Raw genomic sequence first — 14,633 nt, forward strand, 5'->3', positions numbered from 1 at the left:
CCCCTTTTAAAAGTTGTTCAGTTATGTTACTAATCATTAAAGGAATGCCTCGCTGCATGCGAAGATCGGGTGCAATGCAGGAATGGAAATGTGCGGAAATTATCGTAAGACCTAAAATTTCAGTTTTCATGTATTAGCGCCGTTTAATGGAATTATAAATAAAAAAATAATCCGTAATAGAGGCCTTTGGGCTTCCTCATCCCTTATGAGGCTTTGCCACTGTGGATATTCATATATACAATAAATATATATTTATTATTTCTGTAATAAATATATAATTATAACAATAAAATATAATAAGATATTTAATTATATATATATATATATATATATATACAGGGTGACTGGTAATTAGATGTATTCCCTGAAAGGGGTTAAAGTAGAGACAATTTGCAATAAATTTGACCATATGATACCCCGTCCGAAAATTAGTAGTTTTCGAGATAATCGAATTTCTATTGTTTTTTTTTTAAAAAAATGACAATTTTCCACATAAAAAGATGAATTGAGAAAAACTGCTCCTTGTATTGAACTTATTTCAGCGTTTTCTGATAGCTAACAAATAAGTGGTTCGTTGAAAAAAAAAGTTTTTCCCAAATAACAATCACATGTAAGTAACGGGTGGGTCTAAACTTACAAGTGATGATAAAAAAATGCACTCTTAGTTTACTTGACAACGTATTAATAACAAAAATGGTATGACACGAAGCGTACAAATTACTTTAATTACTTCCTTGTGTCATCTGCTATCCAACAAGGTACAAATGTTGCTAACATTCACATTTGTGTACAAGAAATAATACTTCATTCATCTTCATGTGAAAGGAATCAATGAACAATACAATTAAAGAACATTATACATCTTGCTCAAAGTGGGCACCTCCGTTACGAATGCAGGCACGAAGGTTTTTACGGACATTTGGTCTCTTAACTCGTGATGTGATGGTGTCCTTGATGTGTTGACCAGCTGTTGAGATCCTCTCCCAGAGCTTTTCTTGCGAGTTTACCGGTGTCTTGTAAACTAATTCTTTCATGTGGAAAGAAATGTAGAAGTCGCTAGGTCTGAAATCGGGGGATCGAGCCGGCCAGGGAATTGGGCCGCCTCGGCCAATCCATTTCTTTGGGTAATTGTCATCCAGCCACTGTCGCACGCCCAGGCAGAAGTATGGATGGGTGTCATCAACAATCATTTGATCGAGCCATTTTTCCTGCCCAAAATCTGTAAAAACTGTTTGATGGATTTGAAAACCTGCCCCCTCACTCCAAAATAAGTTCCGACCTCCCTGCACGGTATGCCAGAAACCACGGGTTCGAGTTCTGGTCGAGCCTGGATTTGGTGATGTATCTCTTGTGTGTAGTGGAGGATTTATACAATTTGTGCCCCTATGTTATCCTTATGAGCCACGGTAGCTCAGTGTTGGCCTCTGTGGCGGAGTGGTTAGCATAGCGCGCTACGAAGCCAGAGGTCTAAGGTTCGAATCCCGGTTAGGACTTGGATGTTTGTTTTTCCGTAAAGAAAGGGAAAAAAAGAGAATATAGAGAAAATAGTGATATGTAAAAATGTTGAGAAAAAATTGTGAATGACGGGGGATGCCATCGAATAGGGGTATTCCTTTATTTATATATATAAGTCGTTAGGGCGTCTGAGTGCTATACGAGAGACCCGGGTTCGATTCCGGCGTGGGAGAACCAGATTATTTCCACCTGTTCAAGCGGCTCCGGCGCCCAGCCATCGTCGTATAAAGTGGGTACCTTGAGGAAACTCTGAGACGTAAAGGCGGCCAGGGGCGGTGCTGATCACACACTCCCACCTTCGGCCGTGATCAAGAAAGTGTGGGCTCCTAACTCCACACCCTCTATACGCCTTCATGGCGTGCTGCAAACCACAGGGGAGCACTTCACTTTTATTATTATTATTATTATTATTATTAACAGTTTTGTTACCATGGTTCTTCACTTCATGATTTCAACCGTCAATATACCTCCACTTGACTTTCAATTGATGGAATCAAAATGTCCATGCCAGATCCTGTGACTGAGTGGTTAGCACATCGCGCTGCGTCGCCAAGGGTCCCTGGTTCGAATCCCGCTCGGGCATGGTTGTTTGTGAATGTCCATTCATCAATTTCATCTTTTCATCCCTCATCCCCATTAGCCAAGAGGCACAAAACGCGAAGTAAAATAAAATAATCAATCAATCAAAATGTTCATATTTGTTTCTTATACGAACAATTGTTTATATTCGAGCATTGTTTCGTGAACTCGCGCGGCTTCCCTTACAGTCTGCCATATGGACTTGCTTTCCTGTTAATAATACTGAAAATAGGGTTATAATGTAAGAAGTTATTTAAACGCTATAAGCTCTTATCTTCTACCTTGAACATGTCTAGAACTTGACATGTTGTTTCATTATTCTATTATCACAATAGTAAGGAGTTTGAATAGTCTTTACTGGTCTTTGTCACTTGTGTCCTTTCAGCGTCTCATTTTTCTGCGACCCCTAGGCTGCCTAGGATAGCCTAGTGGCAAATCCTTCCCTGCCTGTGAATGACAAATCGTAAGATAATTTAATTTCTTTTTCAGCAAGGATCATAATTTTTCCTCGCTGTACTACCAATACTTTTTATGCCGACTGTCCGTAAATGACTCGAGGAATCTGTGACTTCTTTCTTGCTTGTTACTGTTAGAAAATTCCTCCACGCCTGCTTGGAATCTCGCGCACACGAAGTTACAACCACGACAGGAAATACGAGATGGAAATCTCACACAGAACCAAACTTCCTGTCCTGTCTTGCTCGGAATTCCGGACAGCAGCAGTGCACGAGTGAAAGTTACTTGCGCGGATCAAAAGGACAAACGGGAGCGACTTTTTCTTCAGAAATAATAATAATAAAAAAAAACAAGCGCGCAAGTGGTCAGCCTTGATACCAAATGCTTCGATATGATATGCCATAATGACTTTCTATGCGGAAACAATGACCCAAAAACTTGCTTGTAGGATTGCAATAATGAAAACTAACAAGCGATAATACGAACACCCTGGGGCTTATAATAACAGGACGGGTTACACGTTCGCACATGTATGTATATATTGATTCGTAACTGGTCCGGTTCCTCCAGTGTGTCTGTGTCGCGTTCCCGTAAGTGTACAAAAATTTCTCTTCTCGCATCCTCAGAGCCTTGCTGGCCGGATGTGCTGTGTTCTTTCCCTAGGACCGTAGCCTCTTCCCCCGTTGTGAATTTTGCTTGCGTTAGATTAGCTTCGTTGTGAAGTGTGTGCGATACTGGAGAGTGTCAGTGTTACGCGTGTGTGTTAATGTGATAATGCGGTGTCATCTTCAAGTCTCCTGTGAACACTCACGGAATTCTAGGAAGGAAGGATTGTGATAAACTTCTCTACATTCGCTGTCATCTGTTCTGTTTGGAGAACACGTTTGCAAAATAGTATACAAACGATAAATAGCTCGCCACACGGCCTTCTGTACATTTACATTAAATTTCATCAAACACCTGGAACTCAGTTTCATCAATTTCACTGACAAGCATATCTTCACTTCTCTCGATGTGATGTTCATAATGTATTTCTACATGCAACACTTTGTGAGGATTAAGTGTTAATAATCCTATGACAAAGAAAAGTATTCCAAAACTTTAATCTAGACATATTTGTTTCTAAAGTGAAAATTGATAATGAAAATTTAGCACTCGACATCTAGTATCAGGCGAGAGATTATTGGCAGAAAATAAAAGTTATGCTTGTTAGTGATATCTAGTAGTGCATCTGTACAAGAATACAATATAAGTTTGCGCCAAGGTCAATAAGTACCTGGACTGGATGACATCGTTTCTTGAACAGTTTTCCGACTTTTTTATGGCTGTCTGACATCGTGACGACTAATCTCGAATTAGGTCAACAGCAGAGTGATGTAATGTTATCTAGCCATCAGGATAAACTCAAAATTCTAAACTCTAGACTGAGCCAAGCAACAACCCCGCTGGCAGAAACGAGTCCATCATCAGGCACATTCAGCTGCTAAGACATCGCGAAAATCGGTTTCTAAGAGCTCTAAACATGGCCTCAGAACCTAACAACGTAGACAGTTGAAGAATTGTTATTGTAAAAACAGTGCACGTTGCTTGGTTAGGACAGTTAAGTTTGATCCTATCAGCATGTTTTAGCAACCGATTCTCGTGACGTGTTAGGAGCTGGATGTGCCTCCCGACAGACCCTGTAGAAATAACGTTCACTGACACGGACAACGAATTGCCAGGATTTATACCACGATACATTTTATTTAAAAAATGACGAATAACAAGGATGGACTAATTGATCGATTCCTTCCCAGGAGACATTTAAATTTAACGTTTTTTAAATACTGCAAACAATTACGTGAACATATTTTACAGGACAGCTGAAGTATCTTCTGAATAAATATTCACACTCGTGAGTTTATTAAAAGGGAGAACTGAAGATTTGGTGGACGAGGAACTAATAATAATATTATTTTAGTGAAAAATTAGTACTCATGTAAATTAATATGCGAGTGTGAGGGGGTGGGCGTGCCAGCGTGTGATTCCTACATGTGCAGACTCTGTTACAAGTTAACGCAAAATTTACAATATACTACCGTTAAAATTTAACAGTCCGTCCGTTAATTGATGAAAATAATACGCAAACGTTCTTTCTCTTTTTCGCGATGATTTTATTTATTTTCTCTGTGGCTAGAATCAGAATTGATACTGGCAACGGTAAACTTTTGGAATATAAAATACAGACTCATTCGTACCAGTTAGTGAGACGAAATTTCAATTTTAATACTTTATCATGCATAAATATATACGTATACTGATTATATATTACGTATGTGTGTGTGTGTGTTATATCTAAAAGAAAAGTGGCTAATTTAAATTGCATTAATGAGGTTAACCGTTAATATGAGTACCTTAAAAACGATCGTGGTCATTTTTTAAACGTTGAATGGCAGCGGAAATTGATGGGTTTTGACGAATTTAGCGGCAGGCACATCAGCCACTAACACGAAAATGTGTTCGTAAAACGTGCCGATAGTACCAAAGTCCTCACCAACTAACATGTATTATTTTCACGATTACAGTTCTAATAACACGTACGTTGTTAGGTTATGAGGCCAGACTTAGGGCCTTAGCAACGGAGGGCCTCCTCGATGGCGCAGTCGTAGCGTCGTCGCCTTGTAATCAAGGGGTCCTGGGTTCGATACCCGGTGGAGGCACATAATGGTTCGGATCCCACTTTAAACTGTAGGTCCAGTTCCGATTACCGTTTCTGTGCATAAAGTGGACTTAAAACAACCAATCAATCAATCTTAGCAACCAATTTTCGTGACGCGTTAGGGGCTGGATGTGCCTCACGTCGGACTCAATTTGGACCGTTATTTTTCCCGGCAACATCTTAAGGTGTAGATGTAATTGTTCTTTATTTTTCTAATCGTGTAACAGTAACTTATTAAAGCGGTTGTTTTCTGTAACTCACAAACTTCACAGGGTGTTACAGCTAATGCAAAAATGTCCTAATCCCAGATATATTTCACTGTGCCATGCACACGGACAACACACAGATAAAAGTAATTAGTACGGTCAATTAGATATGGTACACGCTTAAATAGTGAACCGTTCTCCAGGTACATGTCGAACCTCTGCTTCATTGGTTGCTATTGAAAATACATTCGCATGCATTAAACTTTAGCTATTTGCTCTTGACACCTATCGTCAGGTTACGAAAATAGCACCCATAACCCTATTGTTATTACGCATTACGATACTGACGATACTATATCCGTTTCTTACATTATTTGAAGTTTTGCGCAATACATTTCACTATGATTTCGCCTTCAAAAAGAATTATATTATATACCTGGAGATAAACAAGATCCCCTCTATCCTACTAGCTATTTCAGTAATCGTAGTCTGGGCCTTCCAGGTGGTGCAGTAGTAGAGTAGGATCGTCGCCTTGTAATCAAGAGGTCCCGGGTTCGACACCCGATGGAGGCACATAGTAGCTCAGATCCCACTTCATACTGTAGGTCCAGTCCCGATTAGCCTTTCTGTGCATACAGTGGACTTCCAACAACAATTCCAATACTCTGTGATAGTCTACATGGGCTGTCAAAAGAATCTACGCATCACTGGCATAAGGCTGATGGGGCTAGGTCCATTCTAGAAATTTTGAGAAAATCAAGATTTTCAAAGTGGTAGATGCAAATTCACTTTTAAATGACCTGTGATTACCACATTTGTCTTTGAACAACTTATACAACGAAGGTAAAAAAAAAACGGTAATTCGAAATACTCTATAGTATACCCCACCTCTATCAAGAGAATAGCTAGTATGTGATATCCATTTTTACAATTCCAGTCCCCTCCGAAAAAATCCTGTGTACGCTAGTGCTAGGCGTGCATTACATTGGAATTGAGTACGCACAGTTTACGTGCATGCAAACTACACTAAGAATTTATTTACAGTAGGTTATGAAGTTAAAGTGTCGTCTTTCAATCATGTAGGTTCGTATTGAGCTGAAAGCAATCTTGCTTACAACCAAAATATCACATTCTCTTTCAAACATCGAAAATTAAAAACAAAACAAAAAAAAAAGCACGAGAAAGTCATGAGACAAAAGCATTATGTTTTCCCATCATTCAGGAGAACATTTCATATATTCAGCTGTTTTTGATTACAAAGTACTTCTCACAAACTGAAACGCTGGATAATTGCATTTTTACCCGTTGCTAAGCTAACGCCTGCCGCCATGTTTTCCACTTTCATTACATTGTCTATGCGTAGAACGTAAGCTAACCTTGTTTACCAATAGACGCGCATCGCCGGTTTTACTCCAAACTGGAAAGAGTTGGTAGGACTTTTGTTATCTGAATTTAGCTCATTGACAGATCCCTTCTTGGGAAATTCCATACTGAGAACTCGTACTATAATTCCATTCTAAATGTAACGTCTAATGTCTATTACATTACAAGAACATAGTTCTGCATTATTTTGACTGGAAACCAATACTATCAACAATTGAAAGGTTGTTATGCGCAGAAGTAAAATTTTTAGTTAGTTCTACGCATGAAGAAATGCCTGCCAAGTGAACATATCAACGAAATGTGAAACAACAGTGTTGCAATATACAGAAGTTAAACACCTGAATAAACGAATTGTAAATATATTACCAAGTACAGTTTACTCGTTTACGTGCCTTCAGTTGTTTTCATTCCCTGACAGTGCAACACTGTAGCAGACAATGTATCACTTTACGTGAATAAGTTTATCCCTTGCCAGGATTACGTCATCATTGACGAACGGCACATAGACCAAACCCCTATAGTTCTAAAATATTCATGGTAACAGGCACTGATTTTTAGTTGCAGAAAAAAAATAAACATAAAAGTTAGGACGTACGAAGTGTAGAAAAAATCAACTATTTTCTGGCATCAACACAAAAGACGGATCTATTAAATTGCAGTCTCGAGATATCACATATCTTGTATCGAAATGAAATCAGAAAATTTCTTGTCATTATTAACGCTGCACGAAACATGAGTTACGAAATCGAAACTTACTTAAAGAAAATCAAGTACAACACACAGTCTGAAATACTGAGATTATACTAGTACATACTCTCAATATCTCAGATTTCGATTTTTTCCCCTTTTACCAAAATTCATTTCCACAAGCCCACCCAATAATTTGTCATGTTATTATTATGTCATCGCACCAATACCAAAACCAAGAATGTGCTAAATCTTACTTTTAGAGAGAAGCATTTTAATATTCAATTTTCTGCGGGAAAAAATAGGCTTTACATTTGGATAAATGTTGTCATCGATAAAATGTGTACTTACTTATGGCTGTTAATTAGGTCATGTAAGTTAGAATAGAATTCTATCATCAACAAGTAGTCATAAACTGCACTTAGATGAAAAAGTAAAAAATGTTCACATTCTTGGTTTAGGCATTGGCGCGACGATGATTCGTGACAGATTGGTTTTTGAAATCAGAAAATATCAATTTTTGAAAAAAAAGATTAAGGATACATTGTTATGTATAAATGTCATGTTGCATGGAAGGAATTTACAATAGGATAAGAAAGCATAGTAATAATGGTACCAGTTTTTTCAAATTTTATCAAATTCGAAAAATAAATAATACTTCTAATTGTAGCTTTTTCATTTTTAAATAATTAATTTAGAATAAAACATATGTGTCAGCCAGAAATCATTGAGTAAAGATTCGCTTCAATAATCAATATTAAAATGTTGTGTATTCTAATCATGTCATTATAAATTTCAGGTGTCAATCTTTAAAAAATGTCGACGTGGACCTCCAGAGTGTCGAAAACATGGGACTATTTATTTTACGATATAGCAGGTAAATCATTTATGTAATTTATACATTAAGCAGTTGTAGATCTCTTAATAATAATATTAGAAAACCAGGAATTATTCGAAAATTGCAAAATGTAGTTTTTGAAATAGACGTTCATTTTTATAAATATTTTAATGTATTCAATACGTTATTTTTATATTAAGTAATTGGATTGACAATGTGTGTTCTTTGTGGGCATCCCTTCATCAATTTCACCATATCGTCATTCATCCTCATCGTCGCTATTAGCCAAAAGTTGAAGAAAAGCGACGTAAAATAACATGCATGAATGAAAACCAAAATCATTCACCATCAAAGTGGCGATTATCCAAATGTAATGTGAAATAAGCAAGTTATAATTACATAAGTTTGAATGCATGTTTTCCAAATTATTTTGCAATGTATTAATTGCTGAAACTTTTTATTTATATCGTGCCCCCTTTAAATTTCCATGGACGTAACCACAACACCGTCTTCCTTATCTGTAAGAAATTCATTAAGTCCACTATATGCCAGATAGGCTGATCGGTACTGGAACTACAGTTTAACGTGGAATCCGAACTACTATGTGACTCCACCAGGTATCGAACCCAGGACCCCTTAATTACAAGTCGAGGAAGTTAGCGCAACACCATCGGGGAGACCACTTCCTTCATTGCGATTATTCCTAACTTGCATTATATTATAAAAATAATTAATTGTAAGGAACATGTAATGATGCATTCTTAAATTTTAGAAAAAGACGTTTTGTGTGGGACAAAATCTCATAAATGATGAATTGTAACTATAAATCTATAAATTGTAGACAATAGTAAAGGTTTTCATTTCCCCTTTTCTTAATTCTCAATGGGGCTCAAAGGAGAGATCCTGTCTGAAGACACTCAAATGTCAAATCTCTCTTCAACGCACTGCATTATTGAAGACTAACGAAGCTCTGACGTCTGGGCTCACAGCCAATCATATTTGGAACTTGCGTTCTGTACGTGTGTGTTTGTGACTGCACCAGCTTCATCTTATCACCATACATCATCATCATCTTCGTGATTAACCAAAAGTGGCACAAAAGTGGAATAACATACAACAAATCAACTCGCAAGGTATTTTGAGTATCGAGACCTATTGGAAGGAGTTCTCGCTAAACCCGTCAGAAATCCCTAACAAATAAAAGACCACTTTCATTTGAAGCAAATGAATATATAGGAAGTCAACCACTTGTGATCAACAGAACTTTCCAATCCGGGTGGACACCTTTCTAGTAAAGGTAAAATGTGAGGCGGGGACCGGCTACTTCTGTCCATGACATTCGCACACGCGTTCAATAGTGAAAGTGCTCCATAATGATTAAATAGATTTGCAATGAAACTTTGGAGGGGAGGGGGCCGAAAACCAGTAGATATACATCCACAGGCGTGCCTGAACCAAGAAACTAGTCATGTTCAAAACAACCAGGAAGAAGGGAGATAACAAATACCACAGAGGAGTTAGTTCCGTAATCAGCGTACAGTTTCCCTTTTGAATGTCACCTTATAAATCTTACATAGCTATAGTATTTTATGGGGTCAATATTATGGCATGTGGCCGACACTGTTTCGATTTCGTCCACAAGGGGAGCTGATGGAGTTAAAGCCCCTCCCGAAATTTTGAGAAAATAAAAAAGTTAAAAGCAGTAAAGAGCTGGAAAAAATCAAAGTGCAAACGCACCCCCCCCCCCCCCGTCTTTTAAAATAACCTCAGATTACCATTTTTGTCTTTGAACAAGTTCTAAAAGAAATGTTAAAAATGGTAACTGCAAAATATTTTTTTTCTGTATCCACCAGAACGCAGTCATGAAATATCCATTTTTACAATTCCAGCCCCCTCCTGCGTACCCTAGTGCACATGAGTGAGTAAAGAGTAGAAGGAGACAGAAGGTGGTAAAATAAATAATACACAAGAGAGAGAGAGAAGGGGGGGGGGAAGGGAGTAAGAATGCAGAATTAAATTCGAGGAATGAGATAAAGAAAACCTAAAATAAAGTGTAGGGGAAGAAAAACAGAAGTACAGTCGCCAGCAATAAAAATAGGACACCTAGATCCTGAAATACTCGCTTCCCTGCAAGTCGTTGTGTGTGTTGCCTAACTCTACGGCGGTGGTAGAATCTGCATTGAAAATTTGCCATTAAAATCCACTTAGAGTTAGGCAAAGCACATAACGCCTTGAAGGGAAACGAGTAATTCACGATCTAGGTGTCCAATTTTTATTGTTGGCGACTGTACGTATGTAATGCATTCGTAAGCAAGTAATTTTTCCATATTCCGGAGAGAGAGGATGTTCAAGTGACCCATTCTTGACCCCTCCTGTGGGCACCCATGATCACAGGATCTAAATTATGTACCTACATGCTTGATTGATTGATTTAGTTTTACTTCTCTTTTCTGCCACTTTTGGGTAATCGCGACGATGGAGATGAATGGTGATACCATGAGATGGATGAAGAGGCAATCATAAACAAATATGGACGACATAACACATTCCTGCAGAGGGTTATCCTGACTTAACGTCCAAGCGCCACAGGCTCGTTACTCTGCAAAATGCAGTCCAAGGTGTACTAGTAGTAATTTCGTACTAACGGAACAACCCATCCAGCGGCGCTTATATTCTCGTAACTCTGCAGCCATAGATTCATTTTACTCTTGTATAAATTCCTTTTTGCAGATCCGAGGACGTCGAACTGGTTCCTCGTAAACCCTCCGTACATCGTGTGGTGCCTCGTCGTCTTCTACATGTACTTTGTCCTGTCGCTCGGACCGAGGATCATGGCCAACAGAAAACCCTTCGATTTACGGAACTTCACGATATTTTACAACTGCATGCAGATAGTCGCCAACCTGTTTCTTTTCTGCGAAGTAAGTATGAAGGGCAGCTCCTCGCTGGACATATTTTATTCCAGTTTAGTAGTAATTATGAAGAGCAGACTCTAGCTGCACATTCCTTATTAAAGTTTAGAAGTAAATATGAAGAGTATCATCTAACTGAACATATTTGATTGAAGTTTAGAAGTAATTATGAAGAGCAGCCTCTAACTGAACATATTTTACTAAGTTTAGAAGTATAGAAAGTAACATATAACTGAACATATTGTATTAAAGTTTAGAAGTAAATATGAAGAGTACCATCTAACTGAACATATTATTAAAGTTTAGAAGTAAATATGAAGAGCAACCTCTAACTGAACATATTTTATTAAAGTTTAGAAGTAAATACAAAAAGCTGCTTCTAACTAAAGATATTTTTTATTGAAATTCAAGGGTAACATAGGTCCATGATCAGGAGTTGGTGGAAGATCATATGAAATAATAAAAGGTGAATTAAAATTTCAACCACACTTAACACTTGAACCTCCCCGTTGACGTCTGTCAGTTTCTATCCCCTAAGAAGACGCATTGCACAAAAAAATATTTTCAATTATCTAGTTTGTGTATTTTTAAATTTAATCTAAACACATGACGTAAATGAGTGACGATAAGAAAGGGTGGGAAACAAATATACAGAAAACGGCAGAAAAGATAACGTAAAAATGTTAAAATTATAAAGAAGAAAGTAATGAAAGGAGGAATTACAAGACAAGAAGAAACTAAACGCACGGCCATGAAAATAGGCAACTGGACAGAATTGCACTTGTGCCACATGTGGGAAAAGCAAAGCGAGAAAGGGACAGAACTCGCGGGTGGCAACGTCAATTAGGCTGCGTTTAGTTCGAGTGTCAGACCGACCCCTATCCGGGGCACTTTCGAGTACCCATTCGATACACAGCTGGTGAGCGTGTAAATTGAAATAGCATTAACGTCGGACTGCGCTTAAACCTCCGAACACACGGGGTTGTGCTCCAACGTGGCAACAGCGCGAACTTCTGCCAACAGCATAATTTTATGGCCATTGTTGCTGTTAGTTTTGTATTAGCAACTAGTAAAAATATATTATTTGTTTTATGAAAGACAATGCAGAAATCTACTTACGAATTGATATATATTACACTATATCCCATAATACATAATTAGAACAGTAACAGTGATAATGAAATGTATTTCTTCTTATCAAAGATTTTTATCATTAACACAACTTTATTGTGAATGTTATAAAAAGATGACAGTCACAATAACCTCCCCTCCTGGGGTGAAGAAAATATAGACATCATACTTTGGTGGCTTAAAAAGATACAAGATCTTAAATATGAACATCGAACAGTTACATAACTTTAAAATATTCAACATTCAAAACAACATTTAATACTATAACAAATCTTTCAAAGAATGACAATCAATTCAAAACTACGTTGTTACCCTTGCGCACCTATTTGTTAACATTCAACAACAACTCGTGTTTCTTCTTCAATGAACAGTGGAAGGGTTTGATATTTTGTAAATTGTGTCTACACTTTATCTGTTGTCCATCTAAAGACACCAAGTTCACGAAATTGTTCTTCACTTCCTCTACCAAAAATGGCCCCACATATAAGTCATAAAATTTATGGATAGTTTTGTTCAAGGCAGAACTTCTTGCATGATTTCTAACCATAACCAAATCACCTTGAACAATTGTAGGGGTTTCTGCGTTTGAATGTCTTCTTCCTAGATTTTGAACGTTTAGTTGTTTCAATTAACTGAATATATTTAGCTGTCCAAGACAATTCGTTCATCTCTTCTGGCCAGTCAATAACAGAAGTTATTTTATCCCGAACTTCCTCGTGTAGAAAAATTTCAGCCGGAGTGAAACCAACAACCTCGTTATATGAGTAATTTAGTAATTTTATAACATTTGTTAAAACTTTGGACCAAGATCTGTGGTTGGTTTTACAAAAGAGTCTAAGCAAACGAATGATCTCTTTATTATATCTCTCAATTGGATTCGCATGAGGCGAATATGGTGAAGTGAGAATATGCTTTACACCAATTGACTTCAAAAATTTTTCCCATTCATTGGATTTAAATTGTGATCCATTATCCGTTAACATAACTGTACACATAGGATAATGATGGAAATAACCTGAGTTAATTCTGTTGATAATTTCTCGAGTTGTTGCCTTCCTGAGAGGATAAGCCATAACATATTTGCTGGTTAATTCTACAATAGTCAGAATATGTTGATATCCTTGAGATAATGGCAATGGACGAATCAAGTCTAAAGATAAGAACTGATGTAATTTGTAAGAAGTCACGTGAAGCTCCTCTTTGGTAATATGTTGTGTTTTTTGTTTCGTCCTTGCACATTCCACACAATCACTTAAATATGACTTGACACTTCCTCTCATCTTAGGCCAGAAATAGAATTTAGAACACTTCTTATAAAGCTTAGAAAACCCAAAATGGCCAGCCAAATCATGTTGTTCATACAAAACTTTCTTGACAGCTGCTTCAGGTACAAAAACTCTCCAATGATTCGAGTTGGTAGATCTATAAAACAATATATTTTTATGTAGTTTAAATATTCCCTGAATTTCGAAATGGTCATCACCCTTGACTAACATAGAAATTATACGTTGACATAATTCATCGTTTTGTTGTACTTTGATCCAATACAAAAAGTATTCTTCTTCAAGTAAATCAATATGTGCAGTTTACATGTAAAGTGGAAGGAAACAAATTGTTTTGTGACTTAATTGGATATCTACTTAACGCGTCCGCGGCCGTATTTGCAGAACCACTAACATGCTGAATTGTATAATCATAATTTTGCAATTTCAAAGCCCATCTATTAAGGCTCGGCTGGACCTTTGGCATGCAAATGGGCGAATTGTTTCAAATTTTCATCTCCATTCGAAAAACTTCTTGGATATTTCAAAATATGAAACATTACATCAGCTTAGAATTCCTTTGAGAGCATTGACGTGAATTTTCGTGTAGTTTTCTTTCACTCTTCTGTAGATATTATCAATAGTTTTGTGATTACATAAGTCTATTAAACTATTGATAATATCTAGACAACAATGAAAGAAAACTACATGAAAATTCACGTCAATGCTCTAGAAGGAATTCTAAGCTGATGTAATGTTTCATATTTTGAAATATCCAAGAAGTTTTTCGAATGGAGAAGAACATTTGAAAAAATTCGCCCATTTGCATGCCAAAGATCCAGCCGAGCCTAAGCCTTGGATTTAACGATCTTGCTGAATTTAACCAAGAAAGTGATTGATGGTCACAATGTATTACAAATGGTCTGCCCAATAGATATATTGAAAATTTTTCCACGGAAAAAAGGA

The 14,633-nt window shown here is 37.2% G+C and overlaps 1 protein-coding gene across 5 annotated transcripts in view; it reads left to right on the forward strand.

Moving 5' to 3' along the window:
• Positions 1 to 14,633, forward strand: part of LOC145996585 (very long chain fatty acid elongase AAEL008004-like) — a 74,658-nt gene that overhangs the window by 21,803 nt on the left and 38,222 nt on the right. For 2 of the 5 annotated variants that reach the window (XM_083133122.1, XM_083133161.1), the window contains exons 1-3: positions 3,091 to 3,140; positions 8,324 to 8,401; positions 11,093 to 11,283. In XM_083133122.1, coding sequence (XP_082989248.1) covers positions 8,341 to 8,401; positions 11,093 to 11,283 — 252 coding nt within the window. In that variant the 5' untranslated portion in view covers positions 3,091 to 3,140; positions 8,324 to 8,340. Of the gene's footprint in view, positions 1 to 3,090; positions 3,141 to 4,006; positions 4,445 to 5,418; positions 5,442 to 8,323; positions 8,402 to 11,092; positions 11,284 to 14,633 lie in introns of those variants that run through there. The other 3 variants (XM_083133141.1, XM_083133151.1, XM_083133132.1) reach the window with 3 other exon arrangements.

The sequence above is a fragment of the Lepisma saccharinum genome, chromosome 1, assembly GCF_977018435.1.
Source record: "Lepisma saccharinum chromosome 1, izLepSacc3.1, whole genome shotgun sequence".
NCBI classification, from domain to species: Eukaryota; Metazoa; Arthropoda; class Insecta; order Zygentoma; family Lepismatidae; genus Lepisma; species Lepisma saccharinum.